General features: G+C 41.9%; 1 protein-coding gene across 2 annotated transcripts in view; it reads right to left on the reverse strand.

The window, feature by feature from the left end:
* The window catches only part of LSAMP (limbic system associated membrane protein), a 993127-nt gene that overhangs the window by 655635 nt on the left and 309928 nt on the right, over positions 1-27564 (reverse strand). Inside the window, exon 1 of one of the 2 annotated variants that reach the window (XM_066175262.1) lies at positions 25004-25070. The exons of the other annotated variant lie outside the window; for it this stretch is intronic. Coding sequence (XP_066031359.1) covers positions 25004-25010 — 7 coding nt within the window. The 5' untranslated portion in view covers positions 25011-25070. Of the gene's footprint in view, positions 1-25003; positions 25071-27564 lie in introns of those variants that run through there. 2 annotated transcript variants of the gene reach the window in all.

Genomic DNA, 27564 nt, shown 5'->3' on the forward strand with positions numbered 1-27564 from the left:
GCCAACTTATCATTCTGCCTGTTGTCAAATAGTTAATTGTTCTAAAACAGCTGGGCAAGACAATAGCATCTTTAATGGCCCAGCTTAAGCACAGTCGTGACAGAAATCATAATATTTTTTAATCTCCCTTTCCCAGCCTTCATGGAAATTCATTTTTAATGACTGCAGTTGGCTTTCATTTTTGCTCTTGTTTTTAATTCAGATAACTTCCTGAGTCGTGCAACTTCTCTCTTCTACCCCAACACTCCCTGTAAATGAAAGGCTGAAATATTTTAAATGAAAAACTGATACCAGATGCTAACAGAACCAATAGGATAGCCTGGTTAACCAGTTCTTGTCACCTTGCTCTGGACCTGATCAAATATCCCGCATGCCCAACGAGTAAGGACTAAGGACAAGGATTGTTCCATCCCCAAGGCACTTCATGATATAAATTCTCCCTTACAACCAAGACCCAAGCACACAGGTCACCCCATTACCCTCTCCATGTGGCCCATCTTCAAATGTTTTGATCCAAAGAAGTAAAATGAGATAATGGCAATCTCTGAGACTCATTGTTCCCACATGGTATCACACCTGTGTGGTTATTGTCTGTTGCTGCATGTTTAAACAATGGTAGGAAAAATCACTGTCTGTTCTCCAGAGTTTCAAAAACACAGTTTTTTGGGGGTTTTTGGGGGGTTTTTTTTTTTGGTCTGTTTTTGTTTTGTTTTTTGGGTTTTTTTGTTCATTTTTTGGCAGTTCCCAAGTAAGTGTCAGAAAATGTTTATCACTGAAATTTCTGTGCTTTAAAATACCTACAAATTTTCATAAAGGACCTAAGTATACAACAGACTCCCCCAACACTTCCCTCCACCCTACAGCACCCCATGATCTCCCAGTCTAGGGTTCCCCTTATCTATGCCATTCCAGATTCTTATCCCAGACACATGACATGGTCATTATCACAGTCCTCTGATCTAAGTTTGTCCATTTTTAACACTCAGTTTTGTTTGAATCTATAACTTCACACCTCAATACTCTGCTTCATTTTAGACAACAGAATAAAAATGCTATAAAGCTTAATTTATTTTCATTGTTCCACAGAAGGCTAAATTTGGCTCTTGGGTCCAATGCCTCCTTTTTTTTTTTTTTTTTGTTATGAATTTCATATTAAAGAAAGAAAAAATTCATACCTTCTCAATGAAATTTTCATGAACTGTGCTTTGCCCAATGCTATATATTCAGCAATATTAACCACTGAAGCTGTTTACATTCAGAAGGCTTCCCTCAGCCCCAGAAAGGGCAACATTTATTTTTATGTACTAAAAGAATTTCAATTTCCGGAAAATGCCACAGTCACCTCAAAATATGACTCAGTAACCCAGATGGAGGTCATGCTCCTAGAGCAGGAGGGACATATTCATCATGCATGAATCAAGTGTGTCACTTGGCTCTTATGCAAGACAATATTTAAATGAGCCCCACAGAAACTGAACTCCTTGTTGTTAAACACCTAAATGATCAATCTTATAGATTTAGCCTAAATGCTTGACTGACAGTTGCTGGGGCCACATAACGAAGGATCCCACCCTCACACGTCCATTCAGTGCTCAGTATCTCACTTCATGAGTGGCACTTTGCAACTCCATTTCCACCATGAATTTGCTCAGAGGAAGAATTGCTGGGGGAGATGGAAGCAGAAAGGGTGAACTTAAACCACAACTGTGCTTTAAAATATGATGGGCTGGAGCCTGTGATGCTGAGCACCATCCTATTCTTCCAGGGACAATTCAGGATCCAGGATGGATACAAATTAAAGGGATAATTCAGCAATAAAGGGTGAAGGGCAAAAGCAGAGAATTGACTTTCTGAAAAGTAACTTGTATTAATACTATTTGGTTCACCTATGTAGCACCAAAAAAAGTCATCTATTACAAAGCCTCCAATTACAGTGGTTTAGGTCAGGTATAGCAAGAGTTCAGGGCAATTCAGGGCCAAATCTGTATATGCTTGATTTGGCTTAAATCAAACAGTACCATCTGAAAATAGGTAGCCTTAGCAAGACACTTCCTGTTAAAAATCTTTTTCTAAAGCTCACATTATCCAAATTTTCACTCTGTCAGGAATCACAGGAAGAGAAAGTTTAAAAAAAATCCCAAAACAACCCACCTGTTATTGGCAAAATGCTATCAACAAGTTGTGGTAGTAATGCAAATTATGGCTTAATAAAGAGCTCTCTTTCATCAAGTCACAAAAAAAAAACCAAAAAAACAAACAGACAAAAGAGGCCAGGTTCAGTGAACCTTTGGAGAGGAGCATGGCTGGTAGTTGATGCTTTTTGGCACTGAAGCAGACAATCCACTTAAAAAGACATGTCTTCAGATGATCCACATCCTGGGTATCAATTTGGATGGTGATTTTTTTCTTTACAAACCTCAAGGTGGAACTTTTATTTGTCCTGAAGCATAGGGAAGACATATAACTTATTTTTCCTTTTCTGTTAGTACCCAAGAGGGTCCTAGTAAGAGCTTCCTGTTGCACCTTCCTACACGTGGTCAGGCAAACACTGGAACAAGACTGGCGTAGATTGGCAAAGCTGCCAAGGAGTAGAAAAAAGAATAAAACATAATTTCCTACTTTATAAACACGAAAATGAGGTATGAAAAGATCACATTGGAAAATTGGGGCAGAACTCACAGAAACAGACAGCAAATTCAAGGCCTGTGCTATGACAGACATCTATGGCATTGAATGCACAGGGTGCTGAATAGGGAAAGAACCCAAGGAAGGCGAGAGCTTTGTGAAGGCAGCTCTTCTGAAAAGTCATAACTGTATTGATTCACAGAAATGCATGACATAGGGCAAGCTACAGCCACCAACAGAAGTGCAGGCATCAAACTCGAGGAGACCAAGAAGTGATTAAATTAGGAAGCAACAGATTTGGAAAAAAAAAAAAAAGCAAGTCTCCCTCCACTGTGATGGACAACCCATGAGATCCGTATCTGCAGGAAGCTGTCGGCTTAGATACTGTGACTGAGTAATTTTAGGAAAAATAACAACACTGAAAGTTATGATGGACAGATGTGAAGGGGAATTCAGGCCATCAGGGTCTGGAGAGGGAAGCAAAAATTGCTTTTCCTGTTCTTGTGTGGTGTTGGTACAATTGGGCATACGCACACATTCTCCTTTGAAACATGCAGGGTGGGTTGTACTGTGCACTGCTGTGAGGGATAGGTGGGCCAAAGGGATCTGATCTGAAAAGGGAAATCCTACTCTTCCCTCATCAAGAGGGAATAAATGAGAAGACAGGAAAAAGAAGTGGAAGAACATAAGGAAGATAAAGAGAGAACAAAGGGAAGGGAAAGGAGAGAGAAGGGCAAGGAAATTTTCACAAGGCAGAAGAGAGAGCTAGGATATTCAGATGGAAAAGACAGACCCCTAAATTAGGATTTGATTTCAAAACCCACAATGTTTTTCTTCACTCAGCAGCAACACTGCAAAATGCATGCCCATTTCCAAATGCCTGAAAGCAAACATCAGGTCAGGCAGCAAATGCCTGTGCCTGTTGGGGGCACACTGCCTGCCCCCTTGGCCACCCCAAAAAAGAGACGTCAGCTCTTCACCACAGCCTGCCCGAGCGGGCAAGGCAGGGACTAGTGCCTGGTGCCACCATGGTGGCCTCCATCTGTCAGCACTGCCACGTCCTGCAGCTTGGGGGCTACAGCTCACCCATTTCTCTGCTCCCCGACTTCCCTTGACTGGCTGAAAGGGGCCCTGGCATAAGGGGAAGACAGCAGGGAGAACAAAAGAAGTTATGAGGAAGCTGGTGTTTTCACACAGGATTTGTGGAGTGGATTCAAATCACTGCACAGAGGCAGCAGGCTAAGTAAGAAAAGGAAAAGAGCAAGAGATTAAAGCTACCCAGATACACACAAGTGAGATGTTTGCATGGTTGAATGAAACAAAGCAGAATTAAGAGCAGCTTGCCCAGTCCAGGAAGGCTGCACAGGCTTACACACAGGGAGAAAGCAGGAGCTGAATCCACCACAATTCTGTCCTGTGTTGCTCACAGCAAACAAAGCTTTACAAAAAATCTTTTCAAAATACAGAAACAGGACCCACTTGACTCACTCTCAAAGAGATGCAGTAACTCCCCTAACAGGACAGGAGAAGGGCTGGAAGGGAAGACTGACCTCCAGCAGAAAGCAGAGGCAGAATTCAGCTCTGTACCATGAAAATTGAATTGCCTCATTTAAACCTTGGAAAACCCGATGACTCTGAGTCACCTGTATTTACTGAAAGTGTCACAGGGACTGAAGTTTAAGGTTTTAAATGGGTCTGTGAGGGAAAATGCTCCCAACACCTATGAAATCCTTTTGCTACACAGGAATATCATTACAGGACTAGCTAAAAAGGAGAAGCACAACCTGCTGTATCACCACTTCTTTGCAATTCTATCTTTTCTTACAATTTTGCCTCTGCTGAGGCCCAACAGTGCTTGCACAGTGGAAAAAAAATGGGATCACACAACAGAGTGAGATGCTTCTAAGCATCTCCCACAGCCAACCCTTTCCTTAAAGTAACTTCTGTTTAGAGATAGAAGATCTCTTTACAGTTCTGCAGCTCTCTTCCCTAGCAGGCCTTTCATGCACATGAAAAGAAATATCTGATCAAATATATTCCTCTATCATGGCTTTGGAAATATTAACAAGGTTTAATTCATATATAATCATATCAGCAGAAAAGTTAATTGAAATATTGAATAACTACAACTTTAACAGGATTGGAACATAATGTTTCAGATGTACTAAGCAGATGATTTATCCGCCATGCTATACAAATTTTAGTTAACAGTTGGGCAAAGACTTTAGAGCTATTATTTTTAGCAATAGAAGGGTATTCCCTAGGTTGTGCCAAGGCCTGTGTGCTGAAAAGCATTGTGAAAGTTCAGCTTATTGTGCGTTTTCTTCTCCTATTAGGAGAAAAGGAGACAAATGTGTCTGACATTGTTAATTGGGATCTTGTGATAATGCAGCAGTATGTGCACAGACAAATGAAATTTCAGTGCAAATTCACTGACCTTATCCAAGATATATCCAGGGAAGAAAATGGCTAAATGAATTGAATTCAGTGACATGAAGCATGTATTACATTCCCAGGTGTCATATTAATTGTGCATGTTACCAGCAGGACAGTTGTAAGATAGGTACAATATGCCTAAAATCACTGTTGAGGTTAACTACATAGCAAAGAGATTAGCAATGAAACAGCCCTGAACTACAGACACTATCTCCACCTTCAGACTTTGCAGAAACTTGTCTACAGACTTAAGTTCTGAATACAGGTTTTCCTTCCTGCAGCCATGGGCCAAAGTCTCAAATGTCAATAAAAATCAAGAAAACTGGGGGGGGGGGGGGAGTTGACTCCGACTACAATTGCCCAGATGTGGACAATCTCCAGTCAATCAAATCAGCGACTTTGCAGAGATGCACTTATGTTAAATCGCTAGGCTGGCAGAGGCTGGTGTTTATCACCAGATTGCAAGTGGCAAACGAAGTGACGAATCTCAGATGAGATCCCAGGGAGCAGGATTCATGTTATAAAATCAGCCACTCAGTAAGGCAGCATGCACTACCAAACTCATGCTTCCTGCAGTTTCCTCAAGACACTGCTGTCAACTAATTCCCTTGGGACCTTGCATTAGTCACATAGTTGCATAGCATCTCTCTCCCCTTCTGTGAAATGGGAAGAGTAACATTGCCTTTCCACCAGGGACATATGCAGATAATCATCTCAACAGTTGTGATTAGACATGGTGATGATGGGGGCAGAAGTGCTGGAGAGACTGAAGAAAGACTGAACTACTTGCTGCAAAAGGAGAAAATTGATCTACCTAAAGTAAGCGATGTGCCAAACCTTGGGTCCAGCAGTAAATTTCAAGCACCTGAAAAAGCAAGTGTGAAATACTCTGCTGCAGAAAAACATACATGCAGAATTCATGCCCAGTGCTTACCATGTCTTCCATTTAAGTTTAGATATGGACATTTATTTTAAAATTACCACTAGTCTGTGCAGGCACACAGAAATACAGAGTGAAATTGTCTGGCTAGACTCATATCTTTTTTTTCCTATCTGCTTTCACAGTCAATTCTCCAGAATCATGGTGTCTCAGTAGAATAATGAGTGAAAATAAAGATTGACCTAAAATTCTGAATAAAATTGAACCCAGCTCCTTCCCTCCAATATCTTTGGTATTAAGCAAAAAAAGTTTGCAAAGAACTGTTACTAATTTGGTATTTGCTATTAGAAACATTCTACCTCAGATGTGGAAAAGATACACAATTATCCCACTACAGCTATTACCTATGTTTTTGGGGTTTTGTTTGTTCCTTTTTTTTTTTTCCTGGATCAAAATATTTGGTTGCAAAGTCTAGAGAAGCTTCTGTATTTTTCATGCCGATTTAAACCAGGCCTACGTGTTCTTGAAGAATTTTCAGGAAGTGGTAGAAGGAATAAAATCACCCAAGTCTGTACAAAGTCCTGAAATGATGAGGCAGAGCTGTAGGATACCAGAATTGTTCCAAGTTATTGAAACTTCTTCTTTCTTTTGCCCTGAACTGACAGGCCAAAGTAAGCAAAAGACCAGACACATCTTTGGAGCTTTTCCTGGTATGTTTCCAAAAAGGGCAGCATGCCAATGCTCTTGTCAGGGCAATCTCTGCCATGTCCAAATGCCAGCTCATGAAATTATGCTTTGCTTTCTCAGTACATCTCCTGTGCCAGTGGAAATTCTAACCCCACTTCTCCATGCTACACACAGAGGCAAGGCTTCAAGATGGTGACCTCAAGAAAACAGTGACCTCAAAAGTGTGTCCCAGTGCTTAGAAGAGACTACCTACATATGAGGAAGTGAGGCAGCATCTCAGATGGAAGATAATTTGATTTTAAATGTAAGATAGTCAAGAAAAAGTCAAAATATTCCAGTGTACTTAAGATCTCAAAGAGATGCAGAAAACCAGTGGTGGTGGCAGAAGTGCAGGTATGGGAAAGGGAAGAAATTCAAAGCTAGTCTAGATCCCATCTCTCCTAGCTGCAAACACTGGGAAAAGCAGCACGAGAGCACAGAGGGTACAAAGATCTGGAGCTTTCTCCAGCTTCAAACAGTGTAATAATATAAGAAGAGTTGTATCAATAAATTCTATAAAATAATTTAATAATAACTACCCAACTATTTATCTCAGTTCCACAATGTATTGCCTTACTATTTATTAAAAGATACCTACATTTTAACAGAAGTGAATGGTCAGTGCCTCCCTTGGGCTATTGTTAAAGGCTGCTTTAATTTTTGACTGTGAAGATTATTCATAAATATACCATCAAAGCCCCTGCTGGAAGATGAAAAATCTATTATGGATCAAAATTTCCCAAATTAATCCTGCATGCTGTCACCAGCAATAGGAATGGAGAGAGGACGAGTCCCAAGGCAAGAATCTCTCCAGATACTGGGGTTTTCTTGCTAAATAGATTCAGAGTAGCCCCAGCCTTGGAGACAATAGCAGGAACACTTCACTAGCTTGCTTAGCTTGTGCAGACACAATCAGAAAAAAAAAGCTATTGGCTTGGGGGTGGCTGGTCTCAGTGGTTTTCACAGCTTTAGTAACAAAGCTGAGAACTAAAACCATTAATTTCACAACTGCAAGCAACATTCTAGCTTCTGCCAATGCTCCCAGCTTAGCCAGGTCTCCCTCCCTACTTCTGCTGTGCTGGCATTGATATATTCATCACTCCCAGTTATTCTTCATGCCACTGATGACAATTTCTAGGGAGCAAACTGAAAATCTTTTTCCCAAGTCATGCAAAATGCAGCACATCTAGTAGAAAAGGAGCAACAAATCCTGAAATGAGTGCTACAGGACATCTGTATTCAGGATAGATGTACAAATTCAAATCACTGAAGCCATACCTTACTCTCTTTGCCCTTAAACCCTGGAGGTTCATTAAGCCTAAGCCTGGCCGTATTTACATTTGGCGTGTCAACACTGCAAAGTCTTCGAGGGACAGAAGGGTGGGGATCTGGGGAGGTGAGATGGGCAGCCATCATTCCTGCTTCATTGAATGAGATCCCAGGAAGCAGTTGTGCCCCTAGTTTTCTTTTGCCCCTCTCCTCCCACACAGCTGATCCCTCCTGCCAGGAAGGTCCAACAAATCAGGTCTTTGTAACATCTGAAATCAGCAGCCGCACTTTGTCATTAAAATGCCTTTAAGCACTTCCTCTTCTCTCAGATTATGATATGGAACTTCTCCCTATCTCTCCACCCATAAATCACACACGCAGGAGTTGTTGGGGAAGCTGGCTTTGAGTGCTGAACACAGATGCAGGCTGGGAACAGGAGTTTTCAGACTCCACTCTCCACAGGACAATAATCCAGTCTTAGCAATATGCCATCTCACACTTCACTGCACTGCAGTCCCACTGGTCATACCAGAGACCCACAGCACTGCAGTAGGGTCTGTGAATGAGTCCTGGATTTAGGGTACCAAAAGCAGCTTTCTCTGAATTCTCAAGATTCTCACTACTAAAGATAGCCCATCAAATGACTCCTCACAACCTCTGCCCTTTCCTCATCTCCCATCCCAAGGAGAGCAACCTCCCTGCTCCCGCTCTTCTGGTAAAGCAGAAAGCCCCTGGGACTGAAATGTTACAGATTCTGAGGACATGATTAATTATTTAAATCGACAAAATTACATTCCACTGGTGACATTCAGCTTTACGTGTACTCTGCCTCTCCCCTTCCCTCCCTGCCAGCCCCCCAGCCGTTCTTTCCCCTGTGGACATGTGCCAGCAAGGGATCTGTTCCTTTCACTCCACTCTCTGCTAAATGTTTTTTATTCTCAACCACCTGCCCCAGGCCCTCTCATCAATTATTAATCAAGTGATCCATGAATATGCAAATCAACCCACGCACTCATTTTATTAAATTAAATATAAAAAAAAGGAGACATGGCATGTACAGCAGCAGAATAGATGATGGGGTGGACTGCTCTGGGGAAGTGGGGATAGGTGCTGTCTAACAGAGAAGGAAGGAGTAGGATGAGAGGGAATATGCACTGCACACAACTAGCAGGAGGATTACTTCTAGAGCCATTCACATGTTTAAAGTGATGTTCTGCAGGAAGGTGGGGGCTGAAAGATGAGTACATGCATAAATAGGAGGGTTTCGTCCTGCAGCAAATGAGCAGATGAAGAATCCATTTTCCTTCTAATAATCCAGGTCAACAGCGCCTCTGTGGAGCAGGGCAGGCATGTATGAGACTGGGGTGGTCCAGCTGGCCATGCACAAAGCATTTCCACCTGGCCCACAGTGTCCACTTCAGCAAAAAATGCAGCTAGGCTGCATCCATGTGAACAGATAAGGGTAAGCCAAGGACACTGCCTCTGTATAGATCTTCTGAGTGGGAACCACTGCTGCCACCTCTCTGCATCACACAGGAGAGGAGTGAGGGATTCCTTGAAAATGATATCTTCTTCCAGCTGATAACATGCTGACCCATTCTGTGTTAGGTGCTGAAAATAACTCTCTTCCATCAAGTTTTCTATTTGTGTAACATCCTGTCTCACCTTCACTCTTGCCAACATTCTCTCCACACCTTTACACACCACCCGGTCTTTTTGGATCTCCTAAAATCTTTCTCAGGTGGACAGGGTATAAGCCATGACACTGGGCTGTCATTTCTATCAAATACAGGGTAGCCTGCATGCTGATGCCAGATCTGCACAAGCCAAAAACCAAAGAGTCAAATCCCCTTCCAGGACAGGGAAGGAGTGCTGCCACCCACATGCCTTCAAGCCCTTTAGGCCTGTAAGAAAAAAGAGATAACCATCTGGTCAGCTTTCCTGGTCCCTGGTGTTGTGGTGAGCACAGCTGAACAGCTTTAGGATGACTCTCATTCCTGGTTCTTAATGCTTTTGCACAAGCATCCCCTTGGGTGGAGGTGAGACTGTCCCTGCCCCATGAAGAGACCATATCCCATTCCATCTAAACAGCTTGGCTTTTTCCCTTTCTGCCAACTTCACCAAGCTTCATGTCACTGGTTGACTCATGTCAGGTATTGACCTTCATGAGGGTTTGAGGGAGTTCAGAGCTGGCGGGCAGAAGGGGATACCCATCTTACCCAGGGAGGAGGTAGTGCATGGGCAGTCACAGGACGTATGCTTTCTCCATCAATAGAGACCCACAGGCCATCATGACTTCTTCTAGGCATTCCTACCAGATGCCGATATGTTGGGAAGACATTTTTTCCTGTTCAGTAAATCAAGAAAGCGCTGGTGATAAAGGCCATACCATTCTTTCAAGGCAGCAAGCTTGTGACACCTGAGACCATCACACCAAATTTCTCTGCAGAGGCTGGGACACATGTTGTGTCAGATCATGGCCACATAAGCCAAACGGATGCTGGACCTGGCAGGAGGCCCAATCCTGTTCTAAGCAGATCTTCAGAGAGGTTCTTTGGTCATTGGACTGGGAGACTCCCATGTAGCTTCAGCTCTCCATAAGGTTGTGAGATCTAGGAGATGTTTTCTACCTCCTGACAGTGTCATGATTTTGACAAGCAATCAGGAGAATCTGTTACCTCCAGTACAGCTTGCAGCCACACATGTTTTATGGAATTGTTGAAGAGAGGCCAGAGGAAAGGTGACTGCATCAGCAGCTGGAAATTACGTGCTCACATGATTCCTTGGCCACTGCTACTCTTATGGGGGTACCAGAAGTAGATGGGAGGGGAGGAACAGCTTTCTCACCCACTGATCCAAGACTGTTGTTTCATATTGAGGAGTAATTCTGGTTATAATCCTCCTCCTCCCTAAAACAGCTAACACACCTGCAGGCAAAACCTTGTGGCTTAAAAAGGATAAGGCCTAGTCTTAGTGGCATTAATTTCTTAGTAACATCTATACTATAAGGATGTGAAAAGATGCTGCAACATCAGAGTCAAAATACCAGCACTGGTGAAAAAACTCCAGCATGGGCGTTTTCAATATTTCAGAGTAATGCCTGCACCTGAATGGAAATGCACAAGGATCAAGATATCAGAAGTGAGTTCAAATACACCCCACACTTTCCCCCTGTGCAGCTGCATCTCCCCACAGAAGCACCCATACTGGGATACCCGAGGTGCCAACATGCCCAGAGGGCCAGGTTCTCTGTGCAACTTGTCCCAAACATGCAACCATGGGACTCAGCACCCATAAATGCCCGGCAGGGTTCAGCTTCTTCATTCCTTCAGGGCACCTCACACCCCACCTCTGTATGCGGCACGCTCCTCTGGTCCATTCAGGGAGCAGAAAAGATACTGCTTTTTAACTTCTGAATGAGAGGGAAAAGGAGAAAAAAAGAATTCCCTTAATGTCACCAGCTAAATGTTAATTTGGAATGTGATTTTTTTTGTTGTTTTCTAAATTGCTCTTAACTGTGTGCCAGCACACAGGTAAATTGTTCTTGGCTGAGAAAATGGCCTGTCTCTCTTCTCAGAGATTAACAGGGAAGACAGTGAATGGAGCAGCAAACAAGAAAACCATGCTCCTTTTACAAATCATTCAATGGTTTCCTGACTCCTTTTCTATATATTTTTCAGCTGTAAATGAGTTTCTACTGCTCACTCTAGCTGAAGGCCGTGCTTGCCATTGTTACTCCCCATTTTCTTTTTAAACAAGGTGGAGGAAGGAAGGAGAAGTAATTTGCTGCCATGGTGACTCCAAGTGAAATGAAATTGCTCTACTTCCCTCCTGGCCCTCCAAAAGCTTCCCCTAGCCACCTTCCCCAAGAACCCTACTCATCTGGCATAGAAATGCCCATGCTTCTCTGGCTCAAAGGGAGCCTGGCTCCTCAAATGGCAGGCCGCCCTTTTTCTATTGTTGGGAAGAATTAAGGATATCTCACTTAGCTCTCTGTCTAGAAAAAAAAAAGCTGGAAGCGGCCTACAAGGAGGTCTAATGGACCCGTCCAAAACTTTGTGGAAGTAGTGCCAGAACTGTAACCAGGGAGAATGAACCTCTATGTCACTACACTTTTGTCCATCAGTAGTTAATAACACTGGCAGAAGAGGTCAAGAGGATGGATAGGTGGTCCAGATACTTGCACATTCTTCTCCTGCAAAGCCACGCCAAGAAAAAAAAAAACAAAACAGTATCCAGCTGCTAAGACTACAAACACTGGTTCTTTACCCAGACAAAAATATCACAAGCTTCTGGTGTCTATTTCTCACATGTAGCAACTGCTTCCCTAAACCCATTACCTACATCCCTCTCACTGAACGAGTATTACCCACAAGTCTGCATTGTAGGTCTTGTTTTCAGCTTTGAGTCACGCCAACAGTTCACAACAGTTGGGTTGTTCATTATATAAAGAGCCTATTGCATTTTTCCTAAGTTTTCCTCTATTGCTCCTCTGTCCTATTTAAAACATTTTCCCATTTTCTACTTAAAAAATCTGGCTCAACTCATCTTTCTCATAAGAATTTCCATACCATGCTGCCAAATGGAGAAAAGAAATCTTAAATGTAATGCTGTAGAAACAGGCCTCATATACCAGTTAGACGCAAAAGGGCCTCTCTTTATCTGAAAAATCACCATTAATATCTTGTGCTTTTTGAAGCAGAAAACTCGTTTGCATTTTGAAGGTTATTCCTCAAGCTGAAGGAGTGGGAACATGAGTTTTTCCTGGAATTAACACAAACTGTCATGTTCTCTTAAATATACAAAGAATTCACCTGCACTGGAGGATAGTCTACTAATATAATTAATAATCATGTGACAGATAAAAATATCTATTTGTTTGATTCATGGATCTTGGGTGAACATGAGGAATGAGAGACTTATGGCTGCCTTTTTTCCATTGCAAGTTTAATTTACTGCCGGTGTAGGGAAGGCATTTCTCCCTCTACTCACTTCTCCCTCTCCAAGATTCTTGCAGTTTATCTCAGAGGAGATGCACACAGTCCCTTATGGAGACTGATTCAAGTCTTGAAAACTTGAAAGCATGCATGCTTTTCCAGATACCCAACTTGAAAACATACTGAAAGCCTTATCCATAGAAAGCACAGCAAAGACTGCCAAGAGGAAACACTGCTTTCTTAACTTTCAAGTGTGGGGCTCTAAAAATGGGGGCATCAATAACAACTAGCACTAGAAATCCCAGCCTTTAGTTCTTTGATCGTTTCCCCCACCCCCCCCCAGGAATTACAGATTATCCATATTCTTACAGCACAAGAAGATTGAATTTTAGAAGAGTTAACTATACTGTCACTTGCATTTAGAAACGTCCAACATTCCAAAACAATACATTTGTAACTGATGTGTGCTCTAACTGTAGCAGAAATTCCAGCAAAATGTGTGGTTGTGGGAAGCCCTTATATGTAGATGTACCGCTCTTGCACTGTAACAACTCACATCTCTCTCATGAAAAAGCCTAAGATGATGGAAAAAATTAATTCAGGAAACCTAGTCCTAAATAATCAATTTTAAAATTCAGCTAGCTGGATAGGAAAAGAGCAGTCATTAAGACCACCATCATTTAAGGCATTCAGGACAGATGAGGGAAGTCCCTGAAGGAAGGGTCTCTGAACCATGTGGGAATGGTCTGTTGGAATGGGATCTGAGAAGATGCTCTTGAATGGGGAGCAGAGCTTCTGGCTTCCTGCAGTACCTATCCTCCACATCACACCAGCACATCAGGAACCTCAGCTGGAAAGGAATATCCTTATACCCTTGGGATACCGATTTCAGAGGCAGAGCTTTCAAAGTAACCCAAGAACACATCCAAGATAACAGATTTACCCACATATCCCTTTTCCATCTCTAATTTCCAGATATGAAGAACTTGAATTGGACTTCTGTGTCCATGGAACGGATGTTACACAGAAACCTTTCCAGTAAAAGATAAGTTTCTTTTTAAAAAAAAAAAAATTAATTTTCACTTCTTTCAGTCCTGAAAATAATTAGGTTTCAATGGCAGCTAATTATAAGCAAAGAGAAATCAGAGGCTGCATGGCTGTTCAGTGTAAGCTTGGCAAAGTGTTTTTTAATTGGTAACCCTTTGCTGTGTATATTTCAATCCATTTTGCACTGTGTTTATCGTTCCAGATTCATATTATATCCATGACCTTTCATCTAATGACAGAAGCTCACGCAGAGAAAAAATGATTATTTTAACAAACAGATATTAGAGCTGTGAAAGGGAAAACAAAAAAACAGGCAAGAGGAGAAAGCAGGAATGATACAAGACAAGAATGAAGCACATCATAAAATGCTAGATTGCTGATCTCTCTCTTTCCTTTTCCTCTGATCCGTGGCCTGTGCAGGAGCCCTCCAACCCACAGCTACAGCATGACTTGGCTGATGCCAGGCACAAAGGAATAGCAGCCAGTGAAAGCCTTAAAATAATTTGCTATGCCCGTGGTCGCTTACTGGGAAGAGACACTTCCTGAACAGAGTATTTTGTGCAGCCAGTGCCACATTTGGAGCTGTGGGCCAAACTTTCTGTGATTCTGAAGTTTGCCTTGATGCAAGTGCGGGTTTAGTACACCCTCCAAGACACACTCAGGTGAGAGCTTAGAAATGTGGAGCTGAGAATCATTAAAGACAATGCACAACTTGAACTGCGGGCCGTAAGCTGGAGATAAATGGGAAAACAGATCCTAATTCCATGCACGTAATGCTGTCATCCCAAACACATGCAAGTGGAAGATGTAGAAATGTCAACAAAATCCTACTCCTTACTTTTTGGGCAAAGCATTAGCCCCAGGATGAACCCTCAGCCACCACACTGACACTTGCCTGTGTTTTCTTACTCACTACTGTATGTAGCTGCCAAAACACCAGAGTCCGTGTCCTCAAGTGGCAATGAGATGTCTCAGAGTCCTCAGGCCCTGTGGTGGTGGAACAACATCTCTATACAAACAGCAGCAGCAGCTCTGTGGGGCTGGGGTGGTTGGTGGGTTGCACGTGATCCAATCTGAGCTGGCACTTCCCGCTGTTAATGCACAGCCCTTGCCAAGTGCCCACCTGGCTTCTGCAGGAAACAGCTTAGCAGGCACTAGATGCTTGGCAAGAGACTCTGCAGATTAATCTCAGTAAATTTACATGATACACTGAGCACCAACTGCCTGATCCACACTTAGCAGCAGCAGGGATGATCCCGTAGTGAAGGGTCAGGGATATTCAGCAACTCACCCCAGAAATACCCTGATACTGGAACACCTAACACACATCTTTACTTCTACCCCTAAGGAAATTATCTAGCATGCATCCCATGGTATCCCATAAAGAAAACTCTGTGGTGTAATTCATCAAGCAGATTTTTGATTACTGCCTCACACCCTGACACCTTTGTTTAGGACTGTATCAGTCCACAAACTTTCAGAAAGAACATAGGTATTTCTTCCAGAGTCCCTGGGCTGAAATTAATTTTTCTGGTTGTGCAATTGCTTTTTGAAAGGTTCACACAGTTTTCACAAAAAAGTGTACAAGAAACGGTATAAGAATGGATGGACACTAGTGCTATGTTTGAATACCATTATCATATGTAAACTTAAGAAAGAAATAAAAAAAGGTTTTTAAAGAAAAGAGTAAAATTTTCTGCAAATAAAGAAACAAAAAAATATATTACAGCAGCCATTTGTTGATGTTGATGGTCAGGAAATAGTTGCCTTGAGCCTAAGAAATAAAAGCAACTATGCAAAAACTCAGTGATATTTCCAGAAGTGTGACAGTGCCTAAGACACATGAAATTCAGTGAAACTCATACCCTACCTCAGGCCTTGCATAACACTTGTTTAGAAAACTTCATTCAAAGATACAAAATAAACCAAAGCATGGATGCTCAAGGTTCATGAACTCTTTAAAGGCACAAGCAGGTACCACGCTTTGCATATTTTTTGGAATCCATCTTCACATCAGATGCCAACATATGGTCATAAAGTGACTGATGGGCTCTGGACAGACATCTACAGAACCCCCCAAACAAAACTCACCCCTGAAAGGTTTACAGAGAACTTCTTTATGGGGGAGATTTCCAGAAGCTGAAATGGCCCTTAGGCACAACCTTTCCATCAACTTGCAAACCCTAAAATACTAAGCAGGTAATTTAGAAGCCAAAGAGGAAAAAATACATTTGCAGAGCAATCGCTTATAACTATACATCCAGTCCCAGTGCCTCTTTGTGATTCATTAATAAAGAAAACTCACAGACTAGCAGCTGTGTTCAAGAAAGATTGCAGCAAAGTCCATCTGAGCACCAGCACTAAATATGCCATGAGATGTCACTGCACAGATTTGGGAGCCCTCATATTCCTAGGCTGACATCCATCTGGCCACTTTAGCACTGTTGTAGCAGCACAGAGTTGCAGTTTTTATAGCCCAGTTCTCCCATATAAACTTGATACAGCAGGCTGTTTAAGGTGAAGATTTGTTCAGCTGTGTCATGGCTGCCTCAGACCTTGTCAGGACTGTGTTGCTCAGCTGATCTCTTGGAGTCACTTCCCTGTTCCCTCTGTGAACAAGCAGAAAAGTTGGGGGGGGGGGGGGGGGGAAGGTAGCAAGAGAGTAGAGGGGTGTGCAATTAGAAACTATAAATTCATCAGATGGTTAAACACCAGGGAGGAAAAAGAGCTCTTTAAACTAAGAGATCATGTTGACATAAGAACATTGGATGTTAACTGGCCATGAACACACTGAGGCTGGAAATTAAAGAGGGGCTTTTAAAACTTCAGAGAAGTGAAATTAGACAGGGATCACCAACTTCACTATTAGGGGAAAGCCACCCCAATCACACTGCAAATTTATGACGGAATCTTTAACAAAAGCTGAATCAGATAATTCAGAGGTTTCCATGTATCCTATGTTTTATTAGAACTATCCCACACGCTTACTTATGTGTAAAAGTTACCCCATACCAGTGTCTCAGAGTTTCTCCCTTGATTTATGGTTACAAATACTATGTACAAATTTGTTATGTACAAATACTAACAAAACACAGTACCCTGAACACCGGAACAACCACAATTCTTTTTATAAGTCTATTCAATATGTCCAGAACAACCTACTTTAAATGTGTAGGGTATGTTTTCAAAAGCAGCTTTCAAAAAAAAAGACCCATTGTCAAAGAAACCTACTCAAATCCCTGAATCCTTTGATTTTTGGGAGGTTTGCCCCAGTCTTCTGTGCCATTTTAGGAATTTTGACTCACTCTCCCCTTCACTGTCACACAACAGGGTTTTTTGTTCTATGTCGTACTGGAAACAGTGTCTCTAACCTTTTGATTCTAATGAAGCTTGAAATTCTAGGATATATGACAAACTTTGCTCAGTTTTATCTGCTCCTTTCTCTAGACATTGAGGACCATGGAACATGTAACAATGTAGAAAGATACCAATAAAAAAAAGAGTAAGATTTGCTCTTGACTTCAGCACCACAGCTAACATATAAATTACACACTTTATGAAAAACCCAAAGCACAAGATCTTTTTTCACAGGACATGAATAACCCACATTCCCACCTAGGCTCTTCAAACACTAAATGAGATATCTACCTGAGTAAAAGGGTTTTAAATTGCAATAAGGGTTTTACAAAAAATATTTTTAGGCCATATTCATGTTGTCAGACCATGTCTAGATTACAAACATCTTGTCATTTCCAACATGCCAGGTAACCAGTCTTTAGAGGTAAGTCAGTAATTTGAATATCTAATCAGAAATCAGACACTTCAACTGATGCAAGTGAAATCATTGGTGAGGGATATAATCTCCAGCAGGGCAGTCAATGTGAACAGTAAACTACTAATTTTGCAAACTTAACTTTTTTGTTTAATCTGAATATATATCACTAAAACTTTAGACACATTCCATTTGAATATTTTATCACATAGGGCAGACATTGGGAGGCAGTCTATAGGTTTACTTGTAAAAAAAAAAAAAAAAGAATTTTATCCCAAAGGCAGCAAGAATTTCTGAAAATGCCCGACACTGGTTATCTAAGTCTGAAAAAGGCCCAAGATATGGATTGAAAGTTTTTTTCTAAAGAAAAAGCCTGCTTACCCATCTCATACCACACATCTCAACACCAGCTGAAATGCCTGTGTCCTGCCTTCCATCACTCATTTAGGGTCAATAGACTGACCTGAGCATGGTGCACGCTGGCCATCCAGTCCAGACTGAATGCTGGTCTTGTTATTTTACTGACTTACCAGACCTTCAGCAGAACTCAGTTGCCACAGTAAAGGACAGCTGCCATATGGAGCATATTAAGCTTCTGACAAGCAAAAAATCACAGTGACTTCACTAATATCCTATCCTACATGAACATATCATTTTCCTTGCCACCCAACGACAGTTTCTCAATGTTTTGCAACATATACATTCTACCAAAACCGTAACAAAAAGCACTGCCGTGCCAGGATGTTATTAATACAACCCTCCCAGACAAATAACCACTCCTTCAGCTCCAGCACACATATTGCTTGCTGCCTTCTCTGGTAGTCATAGAAGCAGTAGCCAATACCATTTGGGTGACAGGATGTTCTGATACTTGGGCATAACTTGACGGATGCTAATTACAGTGAGATACTGGTATTTATCACAGCTATGCTCAACTGCATCAAGATGTTTAACAGTTACTAGGATTCAGAACAAGCTGTGCATGTCTACCCATCTCTCTTTTCCCCTCCCAAATATAGTACATGCAAGCACACGACACGGCAGTTTTGTTGCCAATCCAAATTACATAGTGATGTTATTGCAAAAAGCACTCAAATTAAATAACTTACCATTATTTTAAAGACAGTCAGGGGAGGATTAGAAAGCCCAAAGACTTACCTATGAAGAAAAAAAAAAAAAAGAGGAAAAATTATCAGCTGAGCAAAAGCAAGAGCAGAAAATGTTCCAACAATTTGAGCTCAGAAACATCACAAAAGTCTTGACAGATTATCAAGAAAAGCAGATCTAGTTCCTTGCAGGGATGAAACCCCATGTATCAGAGGACCAACTTACCAGATAACACTAAAAACAATGGCTGTTTTAATCACGCTTACAGTCAGGCTCAAAACAAAAGTATAATTTCCTACCCCAAGGAACATACATTCTCATTCAAGAGCACAGCAGAAAATGATCACCTGGGGGGCAGGAAAAAAGTACTACTCTCCTATTTGGCTGAGAGAGCACCAGACTTAAGGATTATGTGAAGTACTTGTGTTAGATGTCACAGGGGAGCAATTAAAAAATAAATATAATAAATTAGTTCTGAATTGGCTCTAAAATGTGAAGGTGCTTATTTCCCAGGGTTATTTTGCATGCAGAAAAAAAAATAATTGAAGTTTTTCAAGATTTTTCACTTCACAGAATGGGCAAGGTTGGATGAAACCACAATGGGCTATCTGGTCCAACCTCCCAAATCAAGCAGGGTCATCCTAGAACATATTGCACAGAATTGTACCCAGATATTTCTGGAATATCTCCAGTGAGGGAGACTCCACAGCCTCTCTGGGCAACCTGTTCCAGTACTCAGTCATCTGCACAGTGAAGTTCCTACTAAGGTTCAGGTGGCACTTCCTGTGATCCAGTTTCTGCCCCTTACCTCTTGTCCCACTCAGCTCTTCTCTCACCATTTACCCTGACTGGTAATATTGAGGAGAAAACTACCTGTGTACCCAGATCCTTGACAAACATCCACAGAGCTCTAAAATCAAGCTGGATGATTACCAATTTACCCTTGGTATCATTACTGCCCATGTGAAAGACCAGCAGGGAGTAACAGTCACATGTGTTGACAAGCCTTGACAACCTTTCAATGAAATCTCTGATTCGATCCCAAGACAGGCATCAAACTTCTCTGGATGACAGGTCAGGGTGGCAAAGGGGTGCCTCTCTCCCCTGGGGTAGGGAGTCACCCACTCAACTGCTTGCCACTTCACCCAGGAGATCCTGTATGGGTCAGATCTGAGGGACTCACTAAAAGTCTTACCCATCTCCTCCTCAGCTTGGAGGACACTAAACCCATTTTTAATGACAAGTCATCAGGAAGAACAGGAGTTCTATGGAGAGTGACTGTTTTCCAGTTTTCCTCTCTGACTTCTGATTTGTTGTGAAATGCAGTGCAAAGCCCACCTGCATCTCCTGTGCCTGTAAAGACCCTAAGATCATCCTCTCTATTTCTCTCTTGTCAAAATGCTATTCATCCTACTTACTTCCTTGTGTAGCTCCTTGACCTGGTCACACAGCTCCTTGACAAGGACACACCTTTCTGCGGAGGAGATGACTCTCAACTCCAGCTTTCTGGACAGGCACTGGGCACTGTACAACCAGGGCCTGCAGAGTTACACCTACCATTGTGAGGTCTGTTTGGGTGGAATCCTCTGACATCACTAGTGCAGCACCTTCCACAGACACTGGGCAACGAGTTCTACAGCACCTAGTAACCACAGTGTTGGGAGCTCAGCCATCTGACTGAGGTTTTTGGTTTCAGCATGTTTAAGTCTCCTGTGGTCGCTGCTGGCAATACCTATCACCACTTCAACATTATTAACCATGCAGCTCTTTGTGGTACATAGGAACTGCTCTTATGAACCACGGATCCATGCTGCTGGATACATACAGAAAACCAAAGGCTGCTTTGTTTGAAGGAGCTAGGGTGCATTAATTTTTTTCTTGATTTTTTCACCAGAAAATGGGGAAATTTGATGGTGAAGCTACAAGCAGCAAGCACAGTTGAAAATCTCCTATTAATTGGGCCCCCCACTCAGGCCCTCTCCCATCTTGACACTGCAACCCACTTTTTAATCTTCATGTAGTGACTTTGACTCCTTCCCCAAGTCTATCCTCCCATTCAATGAAATGCCACTGCTGTCCTTCAGACAACCATGCCTGTGTGCCAGAAAGAGCCATGCCAAGCAGGAGTTTCAGCTGCTGCACAGAAAGCTTACAAACGGTAACACAGCTCTGATGGATGAGTATTTCACACAGTATCATTGCTTCACTGAGACTTCCAAACAGAATGTAGACAATAAAAACTTAAAATACGAGGAAGCACTCATAATAAATGTATTTTGCTTAAAAAGTCTTATTTACAGGGGACCAGATCTAAAGACTATCGAGGTTAATAGCCCAGAGTAGAAAGGGGAAACATTACATTGAAGAGGCTACTCAGGAAGTAAAAATCACTTTTGGGGAATATATGAACCTGCACCATCAAGCTTTGACCCTTGCTTGCAAATTACTGACTCAACTTTCAAACATCTGAGCAAGCTTGTCAACACGGGCACTCCTGCCTACGCAAGTCCCTGTTCACTTCCACAGGAACTGCACCACAGTGCACCAGCTCAGCTGTCTTGCCTACAGTTCCAACTATGTGGATGTGACTGCCACCAGTGGGGCCAACAAGGTGGTTGGTTCACAAATAATTTTCACCCAGGACTCTTGCATGCTTTTTGTTTTCCCCACTTCATTTTACAGCATGCTCTCTACACAGTCAGCACCGCATGGCTCAATGGGATGAAACTCATTTAATAGAGAGGAAAAAAGGGTCTCAATAAGAAAAAGCAAGATCAGGTGGTTCCTTTCAAAAAGACAGGCTTAGGATCTTTTTTTTTTTTTTTTTTTTTTTGGTGAATTGTATGCAAGATTAAAGAAAATTGTATGCAAAGACAGAAAGGATAGAGATGGTTATTTAGAGATGGAAAAGCAGGTAACACTAAAAAGCTTGTGAAAACCCTAAACCTAGTCACATCTCAATGCACGCATTCTCTTCAGAAATGGCCTTACAGATATCAGGAACAGTGCTCAGTGTGCAATGCATACCAGAGTCATTGAATACTTGCAGATAAATATTCATAGACAATTTGTGAACAGGCAAAAGGATGAAACCTCTTGTAGTGTTTAGACTCACTGATACAGGAATAGAAATAATGTCATACAACATCATCAATCTATCAAATGGCATGGGGAATTAGGAGTAGATACTCAGCTAAAATACATTCTCAAATAAACCAGAGGTTAAAATTCAATCACACAAACTATCTAACAACTGAGAATAATGAACAAATTTGTACAAAATCACTCTGCTTCCAGATAACTTCAACAGAGAGGTGAGAATACACTTTAATAACATAGTAGAGAAGAAAAAGTGAATGGGGATGGAAAAACACCAGTTCCTCCTTGCAGGAAAAGGAAATGAGGGGAACAAATCCTTTCCCTGCTTACACTGCTCAAGCTTCTACCTGCTTCAGTCAGATTACAGCATCTTTGGCCCTCATTGCATAAAATCTAAGAGCACAACTACCTACGAAGAGCAACACTTGGTATAATGAACAAAAACCCCACAGGGTATAATGAACAAAAACCCCACGGCACAACTTTCAACACTTTCTCCTCCTTGTCATAGGACACCTAACCCTCCTTCCTCCCACCACCCCCCTTGCTCCTGCTAAACTTTCCTGCCTTCCAGATAGCTCTACTTGTCAATCAGTCAAGACACTTGGTCCAGCTTCTGTCTTAAGGACACTCAACAATAGGAAAATAGAAGAGCAGTTTAGCCAGCTCTGCACAGGAGATTATTCAAAAGGTTAATTACTGAATGAAACAGAAATAGGAAATGGAGGGGGCAATGGGAAAGGGGATGGAGGAGGAAGGGAGGGAGCAAATTACTTTCAGCTGCTAAATCCGGCTTCCCAAATCCTTAAAGTCCTTTACAATATGGGCTGAAGAAGGAGGGAACAGGATGGGGTTGGGCTGTGTTGTTCACTTACACTTCGATAAAACCTCGGTAATGTTCCTCTCCTAATCCTGTGTCATTAGGAACAAAATGGTACATCAGGAGACTATTTAGATATGAATGCCTGCAACTTCACCATCTGACCTGCTGACTTCTCCTTTCTTCTTTCTGCTCTCTCTTTCTGTTACTGGAGCCAATTATTTTTAGAGATGTGATTTTTTTGGCTAGGAACTTGGCCTCCAGCACCAGGGGCTCCAAAATGACCTAGCTGGAGACCCTTATGGCCATTTTTTTTTTTTTGGTGGTATAAAGGTCATTATTACTATAATAGCTAGGAATTAATCTGTCTATTCAGATTTTTTTTTGAAGGAAAACAAAAACTCCAAAACAAAACAAAGAGGCGTTTTCTATGATGCCTCCCATCCCTGTTCTCACTAGAGAAGGAGGAATCTGGCTGCTGGATTCAATGAGAGAGGACAACTGTGCTCAATAGAAGAAATTTTCAATATTTAAAACAAAAGCCTCAGAGAGCAACCAAAATAATTAAAAAATAAAACTGGTATCTTTTTGCTGCTGGAAGGAAACAGAACGAAAAGGAGCAAGTGTCTGTATAACCCTCTCTTCATCCTTTGCCTTATATCAAACCCAGCTCTGGCCCTGAGCACATTCAGATGCAATGGAAAATCTTGTGTCAGGAACAAGCAATGCCATATTGAAAAGCCTAGCATGGAGGCCAGAGGCCAGTGGCAGTGTGCCACCACTTTGTTACCCCAAATCCATGCCTGTGACAAGTTTGCCAGAGACTGCTACATATCAATGACATGAAACAACCCATATATCATTTTTATGGCTTAAGAGATCAATACAGGTATCTCTTCTCATTATACTATAAAGCACAATGAGTGCAGTCACTACCCTTCAGTCACTTGCCAGTACATGACATAACGAGCCCTGTTTTTTTTCTTCTGGACACTATTGTGCAAAGGCTCTATGAGATTTCACAGGCAATCAACTTATTTCTATTAGAGAGGAAGCACTAAAGTGAAAGAGGCAAATAAATGTTTTCTCAGCTCTTGCCTAGCATTAGCTCTGCAGGCTGGTTTTGATACCATTGGGGGAAAAAATAATAATCAGAGCATGTTTGAAGCCTCCACAACTTTCTAGAGAGTCATAATGTTATAGAGCCCTCTAAAACTGAAGAACCTACCTCATTACTTATTAAAATTTAGGCAAATCATGAGGTGAAGGGGGTAATAAATAATCCTGGGGGAGAAGCACTTGACAAAAGTAAGTTCCAAAATGTCATGGGCAAAATAGTCTTGACTTTGGGAATTTCACTTAATTTGATTTATTGCCAATTAACATAAACTTTTATTTACTCTTTCAGGCATTGGGAAACAGAGATGAAAAACAATTAAACAGACACTTAGGTGAATCTCTTTCTTTGCAGTTCCCCAGGGTCCATGGCAGTACAACACATCTTCCCCCACACAAGCCAGCCAGTCTCCCCTTCCCTCATCATGGGTACACATTACACTTACTCACAGCAAGCCCCTTGGGTGAGGTGATGGACAGCTCCAGAGACTGGGTTGGTAGATGATGCTTTCTTGCTGCAGCTTCTTATTTCTTACTGTTTTATTTCTCCTTTGCTTTCTGCTTGTTTCCTCTTCTTCTACCCAGATCCTCCACAAGCTGCAGCTCCTTTTGGGTATTCCTGTTCCAGTGTGGGCCACCCATTTGTCAGGATGGGTGCATGGACACCCATGGGATGCAACACCTTCTCTGACAATATTCTCTTCCACATGCCTCCTCCTTCTCCTGTATCTACTTACGTTTCCCTTTCTCACTCATCCTCACATCTCTTCCTGTGTCTAGTTTGTTTTTCCCTCTCATCTCCCCACATGATCCCTGAAGAGGTTGGGACAGCTCTGACTGGCCACTTTGCAATTGAGGAAAAGCTTCCATCAAGGATTACTCTGGAGTGGGCAGACGGTTTGCCCTGCAGGTACCCAAGAAGTTGGTCTATCTACACAGAGCTGTCCACCACTCCAGGACCTTGCATCAGTACAAAATGCCATGTTAGAAAGAGCAAAACCAGAGATGTGTCCTTCATTGGGAGTTACCATCAGGACCAATTACCCAGATCCTTGCCACACCACCACAAGGTTCTTCAGCCACTGGAGCTATTTCATGCAGAGACAGTGGAAAAAATATTTTCACAGACTGGGTGAGGCTGAATCTTTCTTCCTTATTTATCCCCCTACCTTCCATTCCCTCCAAAAACTCAGGCTCCAGTTGAAGTAGTAGATGGCCGTATCCCTCAGCACAGCTTCCTTGAGTTAGAGTCTGACTCCACAAACTGAAGCTCTTTTAATAGCACTGTCAATGAGAGATTGCATATCTTGTTAAGTGCTATTCAGATGCACCCACAGACGCTCACTGCTTCAGAAACACATCTCCTCCTAATAATATAGTTGGCTACATTATCTTATTTGACACTAAAAACTTGAGATGATTGATGGTAGCTTAAATTCTGAATAGACAAAAAATTATAGAGCAGCTTTATAATCTTTTGCATTAGTGCCCTGGGGAAATGGCTGAAGTCTTTATCACATCCAAAGGACAGCATGACTGATGCTAAACCTCTACCCTTTCAGCCAGACCAGCCTTCCATGAAGGTCTCAGACAGCTTGGTCGGGAGTCTGCCTATAAGGATGGCTCTGAGGGCCCAGCATTTGATCATTAGGTGCCACAATTTCCAGCATCCCTAACTACTGCTTTGCAGTATTCCTAACATACATGCAACTAAGTCAGGATCAAGGAACAAAGAGAGAGGAAGGATGATGAAGGGAAAAGAACAGAGAAAGAAACTTCCCTTTAACTTGGGTATAAATGGCAATCCTGCTGAGAAGTAACACAGTGTTTGCTTCCTGGATACACAAATACCACAAAAGATCTGATGGATTATATTATAACAGCTATGGAAGAGCGGTTAAAGAATCTGCCCCAAGAGAAAGAGCAAATATATTGGCAGCCATGAAGGGTAGGTTTGGCAGGGACTGGGCTTTTACAACATCTCTGGAAAGAATGAAGTTCATCACTTAGAGAATCATAGATATTAAAATGAAGTAGAAATTTACTTGATCCTAAATCTCTTTTCCCAATTTTAAAAAGCAGTCAAAACTAAAGTTCCCTTTCTTAAAAGGAAGAAAAAAAGGGAAAGTGTGAAGCAAAAGGAGTCTCTCATCAAGAGAAAGGCCAGTGAAGACTGAAAACTCTGAAGCAGCTCATGTAATTTTTATAATAGCATGGATAACCATATGGAGCCCATGTCAGCATACGAGACACACAGAAACAGAAAGACGGTCACCAAACTGCAAACCATAAGCTTCCTTAAGTTGTTTTTGTTGTTGTTGTTGTTTTGGGGTTTTTTCTTTTTTTTTTTCTTTCTTTTTTGGGTTTTTTTTTTGTTTGTTTGTTTGTTTTGTGTTTTTTGGTTTTGTTTTGTTTTGTTTTGTTTTTCGCCCTAGAGGAGAATGTCCCCACTGTTCCTTTCTCTCAACTGATGGTATTTTATCCAGAATCACCATTTGTCTCAGCCCCCAAACCTCAAAATTTTATGTCCATAAACAGGTCCACAGAAAACTCTTCTTTTTCTCCCTGAAGAATTTTAATACACAACAGCTAGGAAAGACGCTATCTCTGAAGCAATGCTTTCTTCAGTCAATGAATATCACTGTTGCATCAATTCTGTTTCTTGTCCTCCTTTGCTTTGTATCAGGCCTACTTCTATTAATCCACACACCAATCTTTTCAGACCAGGTTTCTATTGACAAAGAGAGGAGGCAACTGCTCCAGTCTTTTCTGAGCATTGCAAGCCTCCTGGCAAGGTCCAAGCCCATCCCAGGACAGATACACCAATAAAACTCCATAGTAAATGCTAGTCTTCATGCTAAAATCACCAAATGACCGAGGAATTCACACTAAAATATCACAACAGTTCACTTGAGCATGTCCAGCTAAACCTCACTGTCCCATGTTTCACCAGAAGAGGAGGTGCCCCATGGCTTCACAGTACTGCTGCAGCCCTGGGGACAGAGCATGCTAAAAAAAGTAAACAAGCCCTGATTTACATGAAATATAAAAGTTATTAGTAAGGTTGAAATGAAAATGCAGGAATCCATTCTTTATCGGAACCGCTGAGCTCCGGTGCAACCACACAGTTTCTGCAGCTCAGCAGAGCAGGAGCTGGTGGCTTTGGCTGAGGTCACTACACATGATGTCCCTATTTCATAACCTGGACAATGCTGCCACAAGGGAAATTACAGATAGCTAATTTAGTCAGTTCTCTGAGAAAAAGCACAGCTTGAGGAGTAAATATTAAAAAAAAAAAAATAAAAAATATAAAAAAAATTCCTTATGACCTGCTAGCCAGAGAGCAGTGGGGAAAGAGTAAATCATGGCCTCACTGGTGCAGGTCATATGAAATAATGTTGTTCAGTGACATCACCAACAGCAAAGGCAATACAAAATGCACTACCCTGCCTACATAGTTTTCAGCAAGCTTGACAGGGCACAGAACATTTTTCCTCCCACATCCAGAGGAAAATATCATCTCCTTGTCTGTCTTTATTCATCTGGTGTCTTGCCTTTTAATTAGCCTATAAACGTTTTGGAAGGGAGAACCATCATTCTAATTCTGCACTGGTGCAAAGCAGAGGGCCTTGGTTAATAGTAAGGCCACTTTAATGTTGCTGAGATGAGAGCTGTCATCAGCCAGCCCCAGTTTAGAAGCTTTGCCATTATGTGCTTTTGCTGGATTTCA

Source organism: Chamaea fasciata, unplaced genomic scaffold (genome assembly GCF_029207755.1).
Source record: "Chamaea fasciata isolate MVZ Bird 193981 ecotype frontalis unplaced genomic scaffold, bChaFas1.0.hap1 SCAF_2, whole genome shotgun sequence".
Taxonomy (NCBI): domain Eukaryota; kingdom Metazoa; phylum Chordata; class Aves; order Passeriformes; family Sylviidae; genus Chamaea; species Chamaea fasciata.